Raw genomic sequence first — 21,848 nt, 5'->3', positions numbered from 1 at the left:
AAAAAATATGAAAGGGCAAAAAGATGGCAAAAGACAAAAATGAAAAAAACAATTTGAAAAGAGAAACAACAAAGAAAGGAGAAATAAAAGAGAAGATCTTTTTTAATTTGTTATATGCAAAAACTGACAAAGAAAAACAAAAGTCTTTGAAGTTAAGCACAACAGTGCTCTTTTCCCTTATACCGTGATGAAACTTTCAAAGCCCTTGAAACAAAAACAACCAACATAAAAAAATATTGCAGAATCCCTTAAACATTTTGCACAGCCTAATACAGCCCATGCAAATCCAAAGACTTAGCAAACCTGGATAAATTGCAATTTAAGGTATGGTTAGATCTTAGATAATCTATTCCAACATTTTCAACTCAAAGAACTTTAATAAGTTGATTATCTGAACTATGGAGGTCTTAATCTACTCTAATGTAAAATACAAAAACAAAAAGCCTTAGTAAACCTGTATGAATCTCCATCTCTGTTATAGTCACATAATAGATAATCTTTGCCAACACTTTTATCTCTAGCAACTTTAAGAGGCTGATCAACTGAACTAAGAAGGTCTTCACATAAATCAGGAACTAGGTCAATAAGGTCACTCAAATTCTTCTCAATCTGTTGGGGAGGGAGTCTTCTCATCAAATCAAGGGCTCTGTTTAATTGTTCTTCTGACTGAAAGAAAAAACAACTTAAATGAGGAGGCATAGAGAGATAGGATGATATATGCCCTTGCCAGCATGTAGCCTACCACTGGAATATCAGGACTTTGGAGTAGTAAATTTTTGCTGAACAAAGTCGGAGTAACAAAAATAACGTAAGACCATTTGGAGTTGGAGTTATGGAAACACATAAAGGCCTCCCTCTCAAGTGAGTGTTAAAAGACTTCTCAACACTGAAGTTAATTAAATCTGATTTCCAGGCATCTATGAAAGAAGATATTATTGAGGCAATCTCGTTTCTGAGGAATTACAGCTGGCTAAGTATTACAGCTTGGAGTCAGAGCTGGAGTAAACCCGGAGCTTTTCAAATGCTGATTTCTATTTTTGCTTAAAAAGTAGCTTACTTCAACTCCAAAAAAACTAAAAGCTAGATTATTGTCAAAGAGAGTCCAGGATAAAATGGTATCTTAACTTACCTGGACATACAGAGGTGGGGAAAACCCTCATCTAACATTTGTCAATACCTTGGGATGAGAAATGTAAAGAAATTCGTTCCAGAGGAATATCAAAACACACGAAAATGAAAATGTCTGAAGGACATTTTCAGACAAATATTGCTAGGTAGTGTTTTCCCTCTGTAAGTTAAAATTAGGTTTTTTCATTTTTTTGCATGTTTATTGACTCTAAAGTGAAAATTTGGCCCATCTGGGTATGTAATAGCCATTTTTCCAACATAAGTCTTATCTTTTGTATACCTACACACACAGCACTTGGGAAGGGACGAAATCTCTGGGGCATAAGTCATGTAGAAGCTCTGAATATTTTTTTCTATCTTTTTTTATGCAGGGATTTATATTGCAATAATAATTCTTTTAAGAGGTAGAGAAGGAACAAAAAAATGTGTCTCCGGTGGCCAGCCTGGTTCTAAATGACTTTATCTATGTACTTAACTTTTTTCAAGCTACTAATCTCCAGCTACTAGATTTTGCATTATAATTCTTCCAAAACAAAAGCTCCAATGTAAAGGTACTATCAGTAGCCCTAAAAGTGTGTTTTGATTTAGTTAGACACTTCCCTTAAGATTCCCAAAGAGCTCCACTTCGATAACCCTCACCTTTTTTTTAAAACCAAGAATCAACCATACCCCTCATGTAATTAGCGTAATTTGCTATATGACAGCTGCCCCTCCCCCTCCTGCCAACCCCAGTTTGCCCTCTCTCCAGCCCCCAAGCTGAAATTTAGTTTCTTCAAAAATTTTATCAAGACTAAGATAAGCCTGCATAACTCAAGCATCCAAAGAAGCAAATCAGTTTTGTTTAGCATATATCTTTGCCTTTATGGTACTATATGGCCCATTTTTCACTGTAATCTTCACTTTATTTGGGAAAATTGGCTCCAACTGTGCCTTCCCCCAGGACTTTTACGAAATTACGCCACTGCCCCCCCCCCCGTTCCAAATAATAAACATACCTCTGGGGTTAATAACCCTCCCAGCAGCTCCCAGAGCAAGGGCTGTAAATTAATCCAGTTGTTCATTGCTAACACATAAGGTTTTAAAGGAAAAGGTTTTTGTATCAACTTTGGAGGGGGCTCATTTGATTGAAAGTCAGAAATTCCAGTGCCTTTTTTAAGAGTCAAAAGTCATCAGAGGGCTTCCACCCTCATACCCCTTTTCCTCAAAATACACCCAAACAAAATTTTGAGATAGCTATTTTTCTAAAACAGTCCAAAGTTTAAATAGCTATGCCCCTAGGGCTCACAACCCTCAACCCCTGGTGCAAGTGGTGTAAGTTATGCAAGTTGTTTCTTGTTAACATATAAGGTTTTTTATCAAGAAAAGAGGCTATGTTGGATCCTGGATATCTGAAAAAGCATAGAGTATTAAGGCCAAGAATGCAAATGAAGAAAAGACAAATTGAAATTGAAATGATTGAAATATATTCATAATTGCTACATCCCTAGTAAAGATAGCTCTGTGCCATGGTTTGTTGATTAAAACACAAGGGGCTCTGCCCTTTGGGGTCCTTGATGCCGTTCACTTGTTTTGTTGTGCATTTTTTGGCCTTTGGCTTGCTTTGACTGTAAATGTGCCTGCTGCAAACTCTCTCAGATTCCTGCATATTGCAACTACCAATTGCTTAAAAGTGTTTATCAAACCTTTTATACCCTGCTTTGAAACTTAGTGCTATGCCTGCTTTTGACTTATATTGCTTGCTTAATCTATTATTGACTGAGGGCCCCCCTCTGCTTGTAGCCTAATCGTTTGTTTATTTGACAATTTATTTCCTTTTTGTGATTTAATTTTGTAGTTTAACTTGTTTTAGCCCTTTGGGGTTTTATTTGAGATGACTGACAGGGCGGTTAGTAGTCCTGTCACCTCTGACCCCAATAACTCTAGTGTAAGGATTTTGGCTTTAGGTGTTGAAGGTCCAAATGAGACCAGTAGGCCTAGGCAGTTGACATTGGGCTGTAGAACAGTTATTACCAAAAGACTGTTTCAACATATCCAAAATCATGAGTGCAGGGGCCATTATGGTTCAATGTTAGAAAAACTTAGGCGAGATGGCTCCATTATCATAATAGCTGTGAACCAGTCAGTAGCTGCTGATATACTTTCTATTTCAGATATAGCAGTAAATGGATGTAAGGTAAAGTTTGTGCTTGGTCCTAGCTCTAACCCTGCTTTAATCAGAAACAGAAGAGGCAAAGTATCTATCCCATGTGAGGATGTCACCCATCTGGATGATTTTGTCAAGGAGGTCCAAGTTGATGACAAAATACAACAAGTGACATTGGCCTTTAAAAATCCAAGCCCATCAATTATCCCTTTGGCTTGCACCTTTAATCAGGATGTTCAGTTCCCTCTGAAAATCTGTGATTGGGGTGCAAGGTATACAATTAAGCAGTTTATCCCCAGGGCAATTCATGCTTCAATTGCCAAGGTTTTGGCCACATTGTCTCAAATAGCCACAGGGGCAGAAGATATCTACTTTGTAATGGACAATACACCCTTGATGAATGCCCCCAATCTAAAACAGTAAAGAAAAATCAGGTACTCAAGTGCCCTAACTGCAGATGGATCTTTCCCTTTCCCTACAGATGGATCTTTTGAAAATTGAAAAGTGGTCTGATGCATGGATGATCAGCTTCAATGCATTGAAAACAAAGGAGCTTCTAATTACCCAATCAAAGGTGCCACGTGAACACCCCAGTTTCATCTTCAAAAATGAAGCTATAAAGAGAGTCGACGAGCTTCGTCTACTGGGGATTCATTTCTCCACTGATCTCTCTTGGAACAACCACCTTGATCGGATGAGAACCTCCTGCGCAAGAAAGCTGGGAGTTACTCTTCGCTGCAAAAACCTTCTTCCATCAAGCTCGGTCATCCCACTCTACAAGTCTTGCATCAGACCCATAGCTGAATATGGATGCCCGCTATTTGCTGGTGCTCCGAAAACGCTGTTGGCACCACTTCAGAAGATCCAGAATAGGGCAAAAAGGGCAGGCTGCGCCTCTACACAAGAATTGCTCCAGCCTCTAAATGAAAGATTTGATGTAGCGTCGATGGCTGTTTTCTACAAGAACATGAATTCACCTCCTTCAGACGAGCTCTCTCGAATTGTGCCCCCCTTTGTCCAGCCGACAAGGCAGACACGAAGGCACACAGCTCGGTCCAATTATCTAAAAGAGGATACGCCAAAAACCGAGTACTTGAGGTACAGCTTCATCCGGCGTTGCACTTCTATCTGGAACGATCTTCATGGGGATATTATCCCTGCAAATCCCTCTGTTGACACCTTCAAAAGAAGGTTCAATAGATATTTAAAACCTCGAGGCCATTGAAAGAGGTAAATGAATAGCGGCATATCAGATACTTTGAAGTACCTGGCGCTGTGAATATTGGAATAAAAAAAAAAAAAAAAATGCTGTTAATGCTAAGGAGTGCCCAGTATTCATAGAGAAGAAAGCAATTGTAACTTACTCATTCACCAATAATGTCCCCATGAGGACTGCTGCTGAGGCCTTGAAGAAGGGACTTCCTAAACATACAAAACACATCCCCATAGTACATATAGACTCTTTCCCTCCACTGACTCCTAATCAAGGTCCAGCTGAGGAACTCAACATGAGGTACATGGCCATTTTTGAAGGTGTTGCAAAGCAGATCTATGATCTAACTCAGGTTATTACATCTATTTGCGAACTGCTTTCTAAGTTAGCACCAACACCTTTTCAAAATGCAGTATGTTGCCTAAATAAGTCAGTTGAAAACCTAAATAGAGAAAGTTCATTCCTTCCCACAATGTCAGCAGATACCAGCAGCCCTGACCTAAATAGATTAAATAAGTCAGTTGAAAACCTAATAATGGCCATGATTGAAGGTGTTGCAAAACAAATCTCTGATCTAACTCAGGTTATTACATCTATTTGTGAACTGCTTCTAAGTTAGCACCAAGACCTTTTCAAAATGCACTCTGTAGCCTAAATAAATCAGTTGAAAACCTAATAGAGAAGGTTCATTCCTTCCCAAAATGTCAGCAGATACTAGCAGCCCTGACATAAATAGCCTAAATAAGTCAGTTGAAAACCTAAAAAAGTCAGTTGAAAACCTTATTAGGGAAGGTTCATTCCTTTCCACAATGTCAGCAGATACCAGCAGCCCTGGCAAAGCAGAAAGGAAACGTAAAGGAAAGGAGTCTGTACCTAGCCTAGAAGGTGCTACAATTCAACCTAGGGCCAGACCTAGGTTGGCCCCTTCTCAGACAATTGACTAGTTATCTCTCCATTGTTTTCCCTTGGGTTTGGCATGGTTGACCAAGCACAAACTTATTAAGTAAATTGGTTAAGACTACTGGTTTGTTTTGTTCCCTAAATTCATTTTTTATTATATTTATTTATTTTTTTTTCTTATTTATTTATTTTTATTTTATTTTTTTCTGCATATTTCCTTTTTCAGAGTTGCCTTATTTGTTTATAATTTGATCTAGTTGACACGTTAAATGTATCATTTATTATAATTGACTTGTATAAAAACTGTATTTGCTGTTTGATATGGTATTTGCATCATTTTGGTTCATGTTTATAATTGATGGCAGGTGCTGACGGGGATTAACCCCTAAAATAAGCAAGATAAATGGTAGATGGCTACATATTATTTTAATCTTGATGGCCATGATGCCCCTCCCATATTATTTTATTTTAGAGTTATCCTTTTTCTATTTTATTTATTTTTCTATTCTATTTTATTTTTCTGTTTTATTATCTTTATCTATCTTTTCATATTTTATCTGACTAAATTTCTATATATGGAGGTATGTAATAGGTTATAATGTAAAAATGTATTATTTATTATAATTGTGTTGTATATGCATTTTAATTGCTGTATGACAAAGCACAGTTGCATTATTTTGATTCCTGTTTTTCAATGCAGGCAGTTGCTGCAGGTGAATTACTCCCTATAAATAGCAAGATAAGTGATACATGGTCAGGTTCAGTGAATATTGACCAAGTGACACCCAAGTAAGCTAGTGATTACAGAAGGCACAGAACAATTGAGTGATACGAACGCATATGACCTATTGGTCGAACGTGTCAAACCCCAAACAACAACAAACAACATTAAGGCCAAACTTTAGAAAAATGTCAAGAAGAATGCCAAACACAATAATTTTTTTTCTTTAATAGGTTATGACAAGGAACTACCAGCAATATCTAAGGAACAGCTGATGGTATCAGCCATCACATCATTTGGGAAATGTTAAGGCACATCTTTAACTAAATAAAAAGATACTATGCACATTCAGTTTTACAAGAAGACGTATCTGCAATACGTTGAGAACAGCTGAGGGTATTAAGTTTAAACTTTCAGGGTATGTTAAGTAAATGTTGAAAAAGGCTGGAGTACATCTAGTCCCCCTCCAATGTCCTTTTTAGCTATAATCTCCTCAAAGAAATCTGATCAAAATTTATGTTATCTAAATTAAAAGTTCAAAGATTTTTAACACAGATGTTTATAACTCAGCATTCAGGAAAGGTTTTATTGATCTGAAAAAAAGGAGAAGTAAATCTGCTTTGATGGTTTGTGACATTTGATTTTTTGGCTTTTTATAACAATAAAAGAGAGCTTTTATGAATGATCTTGATAGGCATTTATATTATGACTTTAAAAAAAACAAAACAAGCAATTCCAACAAGGTTGAACATGTAAAGATTCTAACATATGTTTTATCCCATGATATTGCCTCATATTTTTAGAATATTGAAACACTAAGTCTGGGGGTTCAGTTGCACAGGGGTTTGGTTGCATGGAGGTTCAGTTGAATGGGGTTGAGTTGCACAGGGGTTCAGTTACATGCACACCATTTTGAATCTACTGGTGTCAATTCACAAAAATTTAGGAGGGGGCATGGGGAATTTTCCAAAATCTCGGGGGGGCAAATGTGTTGTTTCTTTTGATTTTTCACTGAAAATTCAAAAAAAGAAGTATTTTTCAATGAAAATTCTGAAAAAAATTCCTTGAGATCTAGAGGATGCAAAAAAATCTGAGGAGGGGGGCATGTGCATCCACCCTGCAATATATTCACTTATCTTAGTAATATACTCCTTTACAAATAATATACTTTCTTTTATGCTGTATGTTTAGAGAGCTATTATTTCTATTATTTTAAGCCCTTGACATATTTTTACTCTCAATTAGTTCTAATCCATATAAGAACATGCATGCAGTAAGTGGTTCAAGACACCATAGCATATATCAATAAGGCACTAGTGACAGAAAATTTTCAAGTGGAAATTTCTGAAGAATCACCAATTAAACAGGGGCAGGTCTAGAGCAAACTCTTTGGGGAGGCATCATGTGACAAGGGCGCCAAAGAGCAAAATCTGGGGGGGGGGGCTAATGTGAAAACGTGCAAATAATTGACCAAATTGACAAATTTATTCTAAAAAAAAGGAATGAGGGCACTAAAATTTTTTTTTTCAAACTGAGCAAAAACTTGAACTGTGTATTGGAAAATTACTTTCATTATTTATAGTTTTGTACCAAATATATCCAAAATGCCTTTAGTAATGCTGAAACATCCTTAAAATTTAGCAATAATTTGCTTTTAGAATAAAAAGTTAACTCTCTTTTTCCAATAAGAAAAAGAGCCTAGTCATTCTTTCAGGCATAATGCAGGGCCTGCCTAACTACAATTTAAATTTCTGCGCAAATGCCTGTATGGTACAACTTTAAGAAAATTCTTTTTTGTTAATATAGGCCTATGCTCAGAACTTTAACAATACAAAACCTAAATATGGGGATTCTCCTCTCCTAAAATGTAGAAATTAATTTTTATGACCAAAACCCCATTTTGTAAAACTTTTACACTGAGATAGTAGACTTGCACATCCACAGATACTACAAAATCAAGGGTAGCCTAAGAATATCTACCTTCTACCACTAAAACTCACTGCAGAATTAAGCTGTCTAAAGCCAATTTGCTTCACAATTGGATGTCTTCTTCTTCTACTTCACAGCAGGTGGACTTTTCAGTTGATACTATTTAGCCCTTTTCCTTTTGCTTCACTCTGTGGGCTACAGAGCTATTGGCTTGGTTATCTCTTATTTATTAGATATTCTCAGATATCTTTCAGTAAATCTTTTGAATCAAGGAGTTCAAATATAAGATGATAGATGTTGATTTCTGTGTTCTGTGTGGAGGTGGTATAGTTGGCTAGGCTCTTGGCTGATAGTGAGATTTTGTGGTGTTTGAAGCCCTTTAACAGTTTACAATGCAAGGTGTGCTGTGCAGACGTCAGCATATTATATTCAAATAGGCAATGGTCAATTGTTTCATTATTCATAATACAATACCTGCAAAGAGGGGACAGGAGAACTGAACCACTTGAATTAGGAAACTGATATGAGAATGCAAGAAAATTTAGTCCATTTGTTCCAGAACAAATTCTATGATCTTCTTCTTCTATTTAACAGCAGGCGGGCTTTTCAGTGATACTATTTAGCCCTTTTCCTTTTGCTTCACTCTGTGGGCTACAGAGCTACTGGCTTGATTGCCTCATGATTATTAGGTATTTTCAGATACCTTTCAGTAGATCTTTCGACTCTAGGAGTTCAATTATAAGATGATAGATGTTGATTTCTGTGCTCTGTGTGCAGGCATAGTTGGCTAGGCTCTTAGCTGATAGTGAGATTTTGTGATGTTTGAAGCACTTTAACAGTTTACAATGCAAGGTATGCTGTGCAGACGTCAGCATATTACATTCAAATAGGCAGTAGTCAATTGTTTCATTATTCATAATACAATACCTGCAAAGAGGGGACAGGGGAACTGAACCACTTGAATTAGGAAACTGATATGAGAATGCAAGAAAATTTAGTCCATTTGTTCCAGAACAAATTCTATGATCTTCTTCTTCTATTTAACAGCAGGCGGGCTTTTCAGTGATACTATTTAGCCCTTTTCCTTTTGCTTCACTCTGTGGGCTACAGAGCTACTGGCTTGATTGCCTCATGATTATTAGATATTTTCAGATATCTTTCAGTAGATCTTTCGACTCTAGGAGTTCAATTATGAGTTGATAGATGTCGATTTCTATGCTCTGTGTGCAGGCATAGTTGGCTAGGCTCTTGGCTGATAGTGAGATTTTGTGGTGTTTGAAGCATTTTAACAGTTTGCAAAGCAGGGTATGTTGTGTATACGTCAGCATATTACATTCAATTAGGCAATGGTCAATTGTTTCATTATTCATATTACAATGCCTGCAAAGAGGGGACAGGGGAATTGAACCACTTGAATTAGAAAACTTATACAAGAATGCAAGAAAATTTAGTCCAATTGTTCCAGAACGAATTCTATGATAAATTTTAGAAAGATACTTATTGGGAAAGGGGGAAAGGATAGGATTAATCTTATTAAAATTAATATCTGATAGCCTCCATCGGTAAATATCTCTAATTGGGATTGGTCTCCCACTTGGCTGGTCAATATTTATAACATTTTTTGCTATTTCATCAACCTGATGATTACCACTTATGCCACAGTGGCTAGGAATATACTGAAAAGTTTTTATGCCACTTGAAACAAGATTATCTATAATACTGAGACAATGATAAGTGTCAATGTCCAACTTATACTGAGGAGCTGAGGCCAGCAACTCAAGGCTGGATAAAGAGTCGGAATATACAATAATATTATTTGAATTTGCAACCAAAGGTTTGTTTTCCTTAATGTGTTCTAATGCCATGACTATAGCATTTAACTCAGCAGACATTATAGATAAATTATTATATAATCTCTCGCCCATTGCAATGTTCAGGTGAGGATGGAAAGCACCACTTGCTACCTTCTCATTCATTTTTAACCCATCAACAAATATTTGGAAGTGATTTTTATATGTAATTGTATTAAGTTCAGCAATTTTTTTCTGGACAAAAGCGATGGGGGTTAAATCTTTAGTCCACTTTGAGAAATCAATATTTATTATGGGACTTGACCAATTCCATGGAGGGGATTGGGGGAAAGTGGGTGCAATAGACTTTGTTGGTACGGGGAACTTCTTCTGAATGTTGGCATACTCATCTGCAATGCCTCTATACATGGCTGGATTTCTGAACCAATTATGTAGGGTGTGTGAGCTATTTGATTTAATTTTTGTAAGATGTTTTGTCAAGAGAAAGCTACGTCTCTCCCTTATTGTTGTTAATCCACTCTCCATAAGCAGAAACTTGGTGCTTGTGGGTTTCCTAAGACCAAATATGAAGCGTATTATATCATTTTGTGTTGTTTCAATTTTTTGCATCTGGGTCTTTGCACATGCACCATATACGATGAGCCCATAGTCAATATGGGGTCTTATATGTGATTTATAAAACTGGAGTAAGGTTTTCTCCTTACAGCCCCAGGGTGTGGAAAGAAGTATTTTTAGTACATTTGTTTTCCTATAGCGTTTTTTTATTGTGTTTGAAATGTGGAGGTGGAAATTAAGTTTTTGGTCAAACATGAGACCTAGGTAATTAATATGATTATCTTCTGGAATTGTTGTTTTATTTAGAGTTAGTCTTGCTTTAACATGGTTTCGCTTTAGGTGAAATTGGATTATTTTTGACTTGGTAGGTGCAATGGGTAAATCTGAATGTTGAGGGAATTTTTCAAATTGGAAAAGTGACTTTTGCAGATTTGACTGTGCTATCTCAAAGGTGTTTCCAGATGACCAGAGCACCAGATCGTCAGCATATTGTAGAATTGTGTGGGGTAGGTTCATGTCCCGGAGATATAGGGCAAACAGGAGGCAACTGAGGACTACTCCCTGAGGTAGGACTTTGGTTGTTGTCTTTTGGGGTGAAGAGGCTGAACCAACACAAACAATGAAACTTTGCACTTCTATGAAGGATTTTATAAAAGATACTAGCTTGGGGGGTAGTCCAAGGTTTGCAAGTTTGTTTAAAAGGATTTGGTGGTTCACATTGTCATATGCCCCTTCAAAATCTAGGAAAGCTGCAACTAGGACATTATTTTTTAAGAATGATTCATTTATTGCATTTGTTAGCAAAATGAAAGCATCAGTTGAGGGGTGGTGTTTCCTGAATCCAGATTGAGTGTGAGGGATCATATTGTTTTTTTCAACAAACCAGAGAAGTCTGTGATAGATCATTTTCTCCATTATTTTCCCCATCACAGGAGTAATCATTATGGACCTATAGGACTCAGGGTTCTCTTTGGGTTTATTTTTCTTTAGGATTGGTAGGAGGGACGAAAACTTCCATATATTGGGGAACATAGAAGATGCCCAAGCGTGATTATAACAATTTAGCAGTTCTTGTTTGTATGAAGGGGTGAGATTCTTTATCCATGTAGGGTGTATATTGTCATAGGTGCCGCTAGTTTTGGTCCTAATATGATGTATTGCATTATTCATTTCCTGGATTGAAAATGGACTACTTATATACTCAGATCCTGGGCGTGGTTGGTAAGTTGGGTTCATAGGAATTGGGAACATTTTGCTTTGAATATTTGATGTTAGCTTATTAACAAAAAGAGTTGCAAATAGCTTAGCTTTTTCATTATCATTGTCATAATGGGTATTATTATGTACAAGCTCATACAGGAGTGGGTTGGGGGAAATCTTTTTCCCACAGATGTGGCTTATGACTTTATGTATAATTGGCTCATGTGTTTCTCTAGAGAGATTATTTGCAAAATTATTCCAGTAATTATATTTAGCATCTATTATAGTCCTTTTTAGATTAGATTCTGCTTGTAATTTTTTTAAATATGTAGTAGGAGATGGTTTTTTTTATGAATTCTGTCCCAGCTGCCTTTTTTATTCTCCATTTATTTTGGCACTCATTTGTCCACCATGCTTTAGGAATGTGTATAGGGTAGGTTTTCTTAGGTGTTGTCCTGAGGATAACATGATTAGCTGTATTTATTAGTAAAGATGTCAATACTTCAGCATGTGTGTCAACTGTGGTGTTTGAAATGTATGAATTTTGGGTGAAACTTGTGATTTCATCATTTAGCTTATTTTGGAACATAGACCAATTTGCTTTAGTGTTTGATATATTTGGAGGTATGTGGTAGAGTTTCTGCAGGTTCATTTAGGGAGCACATTATAACAAAGTGGTCAGTACATAGACTATCAATTTTATTCAAATAAATTTTATTCAAAATATTTAATGACACAATTTGTAGGTCAATTGTGGGAAATCTGCCACTTTTGGGGTTGAAATAAGTGTTCAGGTTTGAAGGGGTAGCAACAGCTAGTTCATTATTATTTGAAGTCATATACTCAATCAATTTACCAGCGTTATTTGCTGGTTTATTTCCCCGCAAAAGGCTGTGGGCATTGAAATCTCCACAAATAATGATATTTTATAACATATTATAATTATTTATATAATTAAAGAAATCCATGGCATCTGTAGTTTGGCCATTAGGGTTATAAAAGCTTATTATGTAGGTTTTTATATTATTCAGCCAAACACTAATACCAATTGAATCAACATCATTAGCAACATCTGGAAACTTGATGCCACAGAATTTTATATTATTTTTAACTAATAGAGCTACACCACCTCCTTTTCTCTCTGATGATCTATCCTTTCTCAGGATAGTATATCCTGGAGACTTAATTTGTTGATTTTGGGTTAAATGAGTTTCCTGGAGGCAAGCAATATTAATGGAATTATTATTCATAAAAGATATTAGTTCATTTAGCTTATTTTCGGTGAGTGATCTTATGTTCCACTTGAGTATTGATATGTGTTGTGTTATTGATTTATTTTTCATATGACTGTGTATCAATGTTCAGCTTTGTTAAAAGTAAAGCAAGATCTTTTTTTTGCTTGAATGAGCATATCATCAGGGATGTAGATTTTTGCCAATTCTGCAATGATTTTTGTTTTCTGTAGTTGATGTATGTTCATGGCCTGAACTGGATTACAGGTTAGAACGAATAATCATATATTTGGGGGTTGCATGTTTGGTTGTGCATCCTGTTTGTCAGTTAAGGAAATAATTCCTGTTAGTGTTTCTGCTTGGGAGGGGGGGGGGGCCAGGCTGACCACATCTCACCGAACAAGGAGGCTTGTTGACTTGGTGATTGCGTCTATTAGGGATGTGAACTAAGGGGCTTAGAAGATGGTGTTTTATACGGCGTACTTGATGCATTGGGGGCGTTTGACTTGGGGGTTTTAGTTGGTTTCATTATGGGCTTTATTTGGTATTCTTGGGCAGCATTTGCTTCCATTGCTGCAAAGGGGTATGGGATGACCTTCTCTGTTACTATTTGGAGTGTTAGAGCTCTTTTCTTATATGCAGGGCATAGTGATTTATTTGTAGATTCATGTGGGCCTTTGCAATTGATACATGTAGGCTGAGTGTTGTTGCAAGTTGTCAACTCTTTAGGATGGTATGCTTTACAATTACTACACTCTAGGAGAATTTCATTGCATTTGTTTGTTGTGTGTCCCAGTTTGAAACACTTATGACACTGGATAGGCTTAGGTTAGTATTCCTTGTGTGGTTTGATTTGCCCAAATAGGAATAACTTTTCTGGGATACTAATTTTTTCCTCCAGTGTGAATAAAAAGGATCTACTAGTTTTTAGGCGATTAGAGTTAGGTTTGCCAAGTTGGGTAACATCTTCAACTGGGATTGTGTTGCCAGCCCTATCTGAGAGCCCTTCTTTTAACTCCTGAATGGATATCTCTGGGGGGATATTATAAACTACTATTTTTGTTGGTGATTGTTTTGGGTTCCATTTATATGCATTAATTGGGGTATTCAGAAGGGATTTTAGGTTGATTATTCTGTCTGCTGATTTCTGATCTTGGACAGCTATTAGCAGAGATCCATCACAGGTAATATTAAGAGAGAACATTGATTTTATCAATTTGAAAATTGCAACTCTTATTGCAGTAATCTTTTTTATTTCAAAGGAGGTAGTAGGAGTAATTTTAAGGTAAAATTCCTAGGTTTTTGGAGGGAGGATCTTGGGCAGGGAGAGGGGAAATGCTTTTGATTGGGAAATTTTTTTTTCTTTTTTTAGAGATTCTAGAAAGGACCTCTTGAAACCCATTATCACCATTTATGGTGACATTAGCCCCTACACTTATCATTGCCCTATTCTCAGAATTGGAGCTATCATTTGAACTTTGAGAAAGTGTGCTTGACCAGCCAAGATGGGTATCACTTTCACTGGCATTTGAGGTGGGATCTGGGGGGACTTACCGTCTGCACTATACTATTGGGAGGAGAAACACCACAGTATAGCCCTGAGGATGAATTGAGCAGGATTGGTTTGGTACAACTGCTGATTAAATGCAATAATATTTCACAAAAAAAATTATTTTAAATTTCTTATAAAGTTGCTATCAGTATAATTTCTTATCAGTGATACTATTTAGCCCTTTTTTCTGTAGTTGATGTATGTTCATGCCCTGAACTGCATTACAGTTTAGAATGAATAAGCATATATTTGGGGATTGCATGTTTGGTTGTGCATCCTGTTTGTCAGTTAAGGGATTAATTCCTGGTAGTGTTTCTTCTTGGGAGGGGGGGCCAGGCTGACCTCATCTCACCGGACAAGGAGGCTTGTTGACTCGGTGATTCCGTCGGATAGGGATGCGATCTAGGGGGCTTAGAGGATGGTGTTTTATACGAGGTACTGGATACTTTGGGGGCGTTTGACTTGTGGATTGTGTTTGGTTTAATTACTGGCTTTATTTAGGATTGTTGGGTAGTATTTACTTCCATGGCTGCAAAGGGGTATGGGATGGCCTTCTCTGTTGCTATTTGGAGAGTTATAGCTCTTTTCTTATTTGCTGGGCATAGTGATTTATTTGTAGATTCATGTGGGCCTTTGCAATTGATACATGTAGGCTGAGTGTTGTTGTAAGTTGTCAACTCTTTAGGATGGTATGCTTTACAATTACTGCACTCTAGGAGAATTTCATTGCATTTGTTTGTTGTGTGTCCCAGTTTGAGACACTTCTGACACTGGATAGGCTTAGGTTTGTATTCCTTGTGTGGTTTGATTTGCCCAAATAGGAATAACTTTTCTGGGATATTAATTTTTTCCTTCAGTGTAAATACGAAGGATCTACTTGTTTTTAAGCCATTAGAGTTAGGTTTACCAAGTTGGGTAACATCATCAACTGGGATTATGTTTCCGGCCCTATCTGAAACCCTTCTTTTAACTCCTGAATGGATATTTCTGGGGGAACATTATAAACTACCATTTTTGTTGAGGATTGTTTTAGGTTCCATTTAGATGCATTAATTGTGGTATTCAGAAGGGATTTTAGGCTAATTATTGTGTCTGCTGATTTCTAATCTTGGACAGCTATTAGCAGAGATCCATCATGGTGAATATTAAGAGAGAACATTGATTTTATCAATTTGAAAATTGCAACTCTTATTGCAGTAATCTTTTTTATTTCAAAGGGGGTAATAGGAGTAATTTTAAGGTAAATTCCTAAGTTTTGGGAGGGAGGACGTTGGGCAGGGAGAGGGGAAATGCTTTTGATTGGGGAGATTTTTTTCCTTTTTTTAGAGCTTCTAGAAAGGACCTCTTGAAACCCATTATCATCATTTATTATCACATTATTATTATATCACATTAGCCCCTACACTGATCATTGTCCTATTCTCAGAATTGGAGCTATCATTTGAACTTTGAGATAGTGAGCTTGACCAGCCAAAATGGGTATCAGTTTCACTGGTATTTGGGGTGGGATCTGGGGGGACTTTTTTTTGGAGGAATTCTATGAATTCTATGATAAAATGTGTCATTTTTCTTCTTCTTCTATTTAACAGCAGGCGGGCTTTTCAGTAATACTATTTAGCCACAGAAAAAAGCCCCCAGAACATCTCCATATAAAAAATTTGGCCAAGAGAATGTAAAACAATTAAAAAGAATTTCATATAGTAATTCTGTCAATAATCCCCAGTGTAACATTTCCCCCAGAATATTCACTCATCTGAAATTTCCCTCCCAAAGGAAAATTCTCCCCTTAGAAATCCACCCCAAGCACAGCTTCCCCCTGGCTAAGGTGCATCTTTGCACTTTTAAACGTTTTATGGAGAGTCTGTAACTACAGGAAGTCCGTGCTAGTGTTTCAATAAACTCAACAGAAACTTTATGGGCGCATGGACCTATAAAAATAAAAACATCTTCTCAGAACATAATTTGCCCTCTAAAAACGATTCGGATTTTTTTACTGGTCTATCTCTTGTCAAATCCTTTCCCAAATTAATAAAGTATAAATGGCTTATCAACACAGAGTTGTCTTCTACCCCATGGCACCTGCATGCTACTGTTAAAGGGGTTATGATAAGCAAAGTTGTGACATCACAAACAGGTTCCATAAGCAATGTCAGCTAGATAGTAAATAAGTTAAAGGGATGACTGTTAAATGAAAATAGGGGTAAAGTTCTAGGAAATCCTATTATTGAGTTGGGACTAAAGTGAATACAGCATCTAATGCCTTTTTTTTATGCTGATTACCAATATAATAATCATTTCTATCGAAAATGAATTTAAGCCCCCCCCCCACCCCTATATAGGCTATACCCAACCTAACCCTGACTTGGCCTATATAGGGGGGGGCTGAAATTCATTTCCGATAGAAATGCTTATTATATTCATAATCAGCATAAAAAAGGCATTGAATGGTGTATTCACTTTTGTCCTAACTCAAAAATATGATTTTGTAGAACTTTACCAAAATAGGATTCTGGAATATATCTTAATGAACAAAGTTAAAAGCTGAAGTTGTGTAAGGTAAGCAGTGATTTATAATTATGATAGTAATATAGGATGAAATGTGAGCTAAAACAACTAGTAATGTGCAGTAATTTACTATTATATAGAGGGGAGAGGAGTGGAGGTAGGTACTTCAAAGTACCTTCCTGGGACATACCTTAGCAAGTAGATCCATCCCTGAAAGTTTCATTTTCCTAACCCAATCCCTTTCCAAGATAGCCAAAAGTAACTAAAGTAGAATTTTACCCTCATTTCTGACAAGAATGATTATTATATTTGGAAAGAGCATAAAAAAAGGCATTGAGTGGTATGTTTACTTTATTTGTCAGTCAATATTATGATTTGGTAAAAATTTACCATATATTACTCTTGAACAACTTGTTTATAAGCTAGTGACATGTTTTCAACCACTTTTCAATAACTTAACTAGTGTACATAACTTCTGTGTGTGGTTACAAAATGAAATAGGCTACCTTTGGGGCCCCTTTAAGGGCTCCTACCCCCAGAGGAAATGCAACTACCCCCAGAGGAAATTCTTGACAATTCATTTCTGACAAAAATGATTATTATATTTGTAAAGAGCATAAAAAAAGGCATCAAGTAGTAGGCTATATTCACTTTATTTGTAAGTCAATAATATGAACTGCCAAAAACTTATTGTCTTTTTGAAAGTAGGAATTAGTATATCCAATTTCCAACAAAAACACCAAGAGGTGTATTTGTCTTTTAGCCTAGCTAGCTAAGTTAGTCTATTCAATTAGCCTAATGACAAAGCTTACTGCTGATTGTTTCAAAGAAGTGAAATTTTAATTTTCACCAAAGATGATTCAGAAATATCATCCAAAAGAACACATTTTCTTACTGTAAGGGAATGGTGAAAATCATAATTACCATCTTTAGAAAGCTTTGGACAAGCCCTTTACCAAAAATCCTAAACAACTCTCGATTTTATAATATACCAGTATTATTTGTATTTTTGCTAGGTTACTTTGGACGTAATTATTCAAATACATACTTTATATCTCATTTAAAATTTTATGTGACCATTTAAATACCAATAATATTTCAAAATTAGTGTAAATATCAAATAATTCACTATTATAATATGTCATTAAGAATGTTATTACCGCCATCAAGACTACATTTTTATAAGAAACTATCGCGCTTTGACTCTGACTGAAGTTGGCGATATTGACAGGTTTATAATAAAACAAGGCTTCTTATGGAACTCATCAGGGATTTTATAGGGAACATAAATTCTCTTTAGGTGAAGGGGGACGTCCCACTCGTTTTACCTACTTTCAGCAAGAGTTTTTCCGAAATATGGATTGCCTTTAAAAATAGTTCAATCAATCAACTGTGTTCTGGGTCAATCAATCAACTGTCTTTCTGGGTTGGGTTGACAAAGTTAATAAATCTGTTGTTTTTGATAACGCTATTTTTCAATGAAAGTACCAAAAAAGGATTCTTTATTGAAAATATTCCGAAGAGGTGTTCGCTAAAATCTAAAAGTTTTCCAACTAATGTTGCTGTCCCTTTTTAAAAAGTTCATGATTATACGTGTAATATATATTTTGAAATCTTAACAGAGCTGAGTATGGATCTAGTTTTCAGAGTCTAGTTAGGTTTGGCCTCGCTTGCAGCTAAGAGATTAATATTTTGAATAAGGTATGTAAATTTCCAATAATTAATTGTTGCAATATGTTATTAAAAAGGTTATTATAGTCATTAAGACGGTTTACTATAGGCAACGCTAGTAAAGGCCATACGGCTCCTATGTTTTGTTATTTATTTATTTATTATTTTTTTTCCCAGAGGTATTTCATAGGGAAAGAATCGTCGTATAAACTTCAGAGGAGGCTCATTCGATTGCAAATAAAGAGTTCTAGTGCCCTTTGGAAGAGTCAAAAGTGACCGGAGGGCAACTAGCCCCCTCACGCCCTTTTTTCATAAAATGCATCGGATGAAAATTTTAAGGTAGCCATTTTGTTAAAAATAGTTCAAAGATCATATAACAAAAACTCTGGGGTCGACACAACCTCCCAGGGCCCAGGGGAGGGCGTTGCAAGTTATGCCCTGGGGGCAAATGTGGTTCTTATAGAAGGGATGCTAGTATAAACTTAAGAGAGGGCTCATTTGATTTGAAATTTAAAGTTCTAGTTCACTTTTTCAGAGTCGAAAGAGATCGGAGGGCAACTAGCCCCCTCCCGCCCTTTTCCTTCAAATGCATTAGATAAAAATTTGAGATAGACATTTTGTTAAAAATAGTTCAACGGTCAGATGACAAAACTCCGATGTCAACACAGCAGCCCAGGGCCCGGGGTAGGCGTTTTAAGTTATGTCCTGGGAGCATATAAGGTTCATATGGAAGGGATGCTCGTAAAAATTTCCGAAAGGGCTCATTTGATTGAAAATTGAAAGTTCTAGTTTCGCTTTTTAAGAGTAAAAATTGATCGAAGGGCAGCTAGCCCCCCATACGCCCTTTTCTCCCAAAAATACATCTGATAAAAATTTTGAGGTAGCCATTTTGTTAAAAATAGTTCAAAGATCATATAACTAAAACTCCAGGGTTGACACAACCCCCCAGGGCCAGGAGCAGGCCTTGTAAGTTATGCTCTGAGGGCAACTATGGTTTTATAGAAGGGATGCTCGTATAAACTTCAGAGAGGCCTTATTTGATTTGAAATTAAAAGTTCTAGTTGACTTTTCAGAGTCAAAAGAGATCGGAGGGCAACTACCCCCCCCCAAACGCTTTTTCGATACAAATTTTGATGTAACTATTTTATTAAAAATAGTTCAAAGATCCTTTTAAAAAAAACTCTGGGGTTGACACAACACCAAAGGCCAAGGGGCAGGCGTTGTTAGTTATGCCCTGGGGGCAAATATGGTTCTTCTAGAAGGGATACTCATATAAACTTCAGAAAGAGTTCATTTGATTGGAACTTAAAAATTCTAGCTTACTTTTTCAGAGCCAAAAGAGATCGAAGGGCAACTACCCCCCCCCCAAAATGCATGAGATAAATAAAATTTGAAATAGATATTTGGTTAAAATTACTTTAAAGGTCAGATAACAAAACTCCGATGTTGACACAGCCACCCAAGGCCAAGGGGCCGGTGTTGTTAATTATGCCCTTGGGGCATATAAGGCTCTTATGGATGGAATCGAATAAACGTCAGAGAGGCTCATTTGATTGGAAATTGAAAGTTCTACTTCACTTTTTAAGAGTCAAAAGTAATTGAAGGGAAGCTATCCCCCCCCCCCCCCCAACACTCTTCTTTCCCCAAATACATCCGATAATATTTTTTCGGTTGCCATTTTGTTAAAAATTGTTCAAAGATCATATAACAAAACCTCCGGACTCAACACAACCCCTCAGGGCCCGGGGGCAGGCGTTGTAAGTTATGCCCTGGGGGCAAATAGGGTTCTTATAGATAGGATGTTTGTATAAACCTCAGAAAGAATCATTTGATTGGAAATTAAAAGTTCTAGTCCACTTTCTCAGAGTCAAAAGAGATTGGAGGGCAACTAGCACCCCTCCCATGCCCTTTTCCCCCAAATACAGCAGGTAAAATTTTTGAGATAGCCATTATATTAAAAACAGTTCAGAAGTCAGATAACATAACTCTGGTGTCGACACAACCCCCTAGGGCCCGGGGGCAGGCACTGTAAGTTATGCCCTTGGAACATGTAAGATTTTTATGGAAGGGATGCTCGTATAAAATTCAGAGTGGGCTCATTTAATTGGAAATTGAAAGTTCTAGTTCACTTTTTAAAAGTAAAAATGATCGGAGGGCAGCTACTCACCACTGAGGGCTCATTTGGTTGGAAATTGAAAGTTGGATTTCACCTCTTAAGAATTAAAAGTGACAAAAACTCTGGTGTCGACACAAATCCTCAGGGCCCAGCGGCAGTCTCTGTATGTTACGCCTTGGGGGCACATATGTTTCTTACGGAAAGGATGCTCGTATAAACTTCAGAGAGGGCTCATCTGATTGAAACTTGAAGGTTCTAGTTCACTTTTTAAGAGTCAAAAGAGATCCAAGGGCAACAGACCCCCCAAGCCTTTTTTCCTTCAAACCCATCCAATAAAAACTTTGAGATAGCCGTTTAAAAAAAAAAAATTCAAATATCAGATGACAAAAACTTCGGTGTCGACACCCCCACCCCAGGGCCCGGGGCAGGCGTTTTAAGTTATGTCCTGGGGGGATATATGGTTATTATGGTAGGTATGTTCGTATAAACTTCAGAGAGGGTTTAATTGATTGAAAAATTAAAGTTCTAGTTCACTTTTTAAGAGTCAAAAGTGATCAGAGGGCAATTAGCCCCTCCCCCTCTTCTATTTTTCCTCCAAACCAATCCAATAAAAATTTTGAGATGACCGTTTTTTTAAAAGTAGTTCAAAGGTCAGATAACAAAAAACGCGGTGTTAACATGACCCCCCAGGACCCTGGGGTAGGCGTTGTAAATTATGTCCTTGGGGCAAATATGGTTCTTATAGAAGGAATGCGCGTATAAACTTCAAGAAGAACACTCATTTGATTGGAAACTGAAAGTTCTAGTTCACTTTTTCAGAGTAAAAAAAGATCGGAGGGCAACTAGCCCCTCCTCACTCCACGCCTTTTCCCCCCAAACGCATCCGATGAAAAATGTTGAGATGACAATTTTATTGAAAATAGTTGAAACATCAGACAGAACTCTGGGATCGACACAACCCCCCAGGGCCCGGAAACAGGCGTTGTAAGGTATGCCCCGGGGGCATATATGGTTCTTATAAAAGGTATACTCGTATAGACTTTAGAGAGGGCTCATTTTATAGAAAATTAAAGGTTCTAGTTCACTTTTAAAGAGTCAAAAGAGATCAAAGGGCAATCAGCCCCCCCCAACACACTCTTTTCCCCCAAACTCATCGAATAAAATTTTTTTAG

The 21,848-nt window shown here is 36.9% G+C and overlaps 1 protein-coding gene across 1 annotated transcript in view; it reads right to left on the bottom strand.

Annotated features, from left to right (window-relative positions):
- The window catches only part of cpb (F-actin-capping protein subunit beta), a 32,175-nt gene extending 14,312 nt beyond the window's left edge, over positions 1–17,863 (bottom strand). Inside the window, exons 1-2 of the mRNA XM_089093655.1 lie at positions 17,814–17,863; positions 455–666 (exon numbers count right to left, since the gene is read on the bottom strand). Coding sequence (XP_088949781.1) covers positions 455–666; positions 17,814–17,816 — 215 coding nt within the window. The 5' untranslated portion in view covers positions 17,817–17,863. The remainder of the gene's footprint in view (positions 1–454; positions 667–17,813) is intronic.
- Between the last annotated feature and the right edge of the window lie 3,985 nt (positions 17,864–21,848).

The sequence above is a fragment of the Artemia sp. Qi Xiang Cuo genome, chromosome 8 (genome assembly GCF_049724085.1).
Source record: "Artemia sp. Qi Xiang Cuo chromosome 8, ASM4972408v1, whole genome shotgun sequence".
Taxonomy (NCBI): domain Eukaryota; kingdom Metazoa; phylum Arthropoda; class Branchiopoda; order Anostraca; family Artemiidae; genus Artemia; species Artemia sp. Qi Xiang Cuo.
Note: the sequence above shows the minus strand (reverse complement) of the source record. Positions and strands in the feature narration are given on the sequence as shown.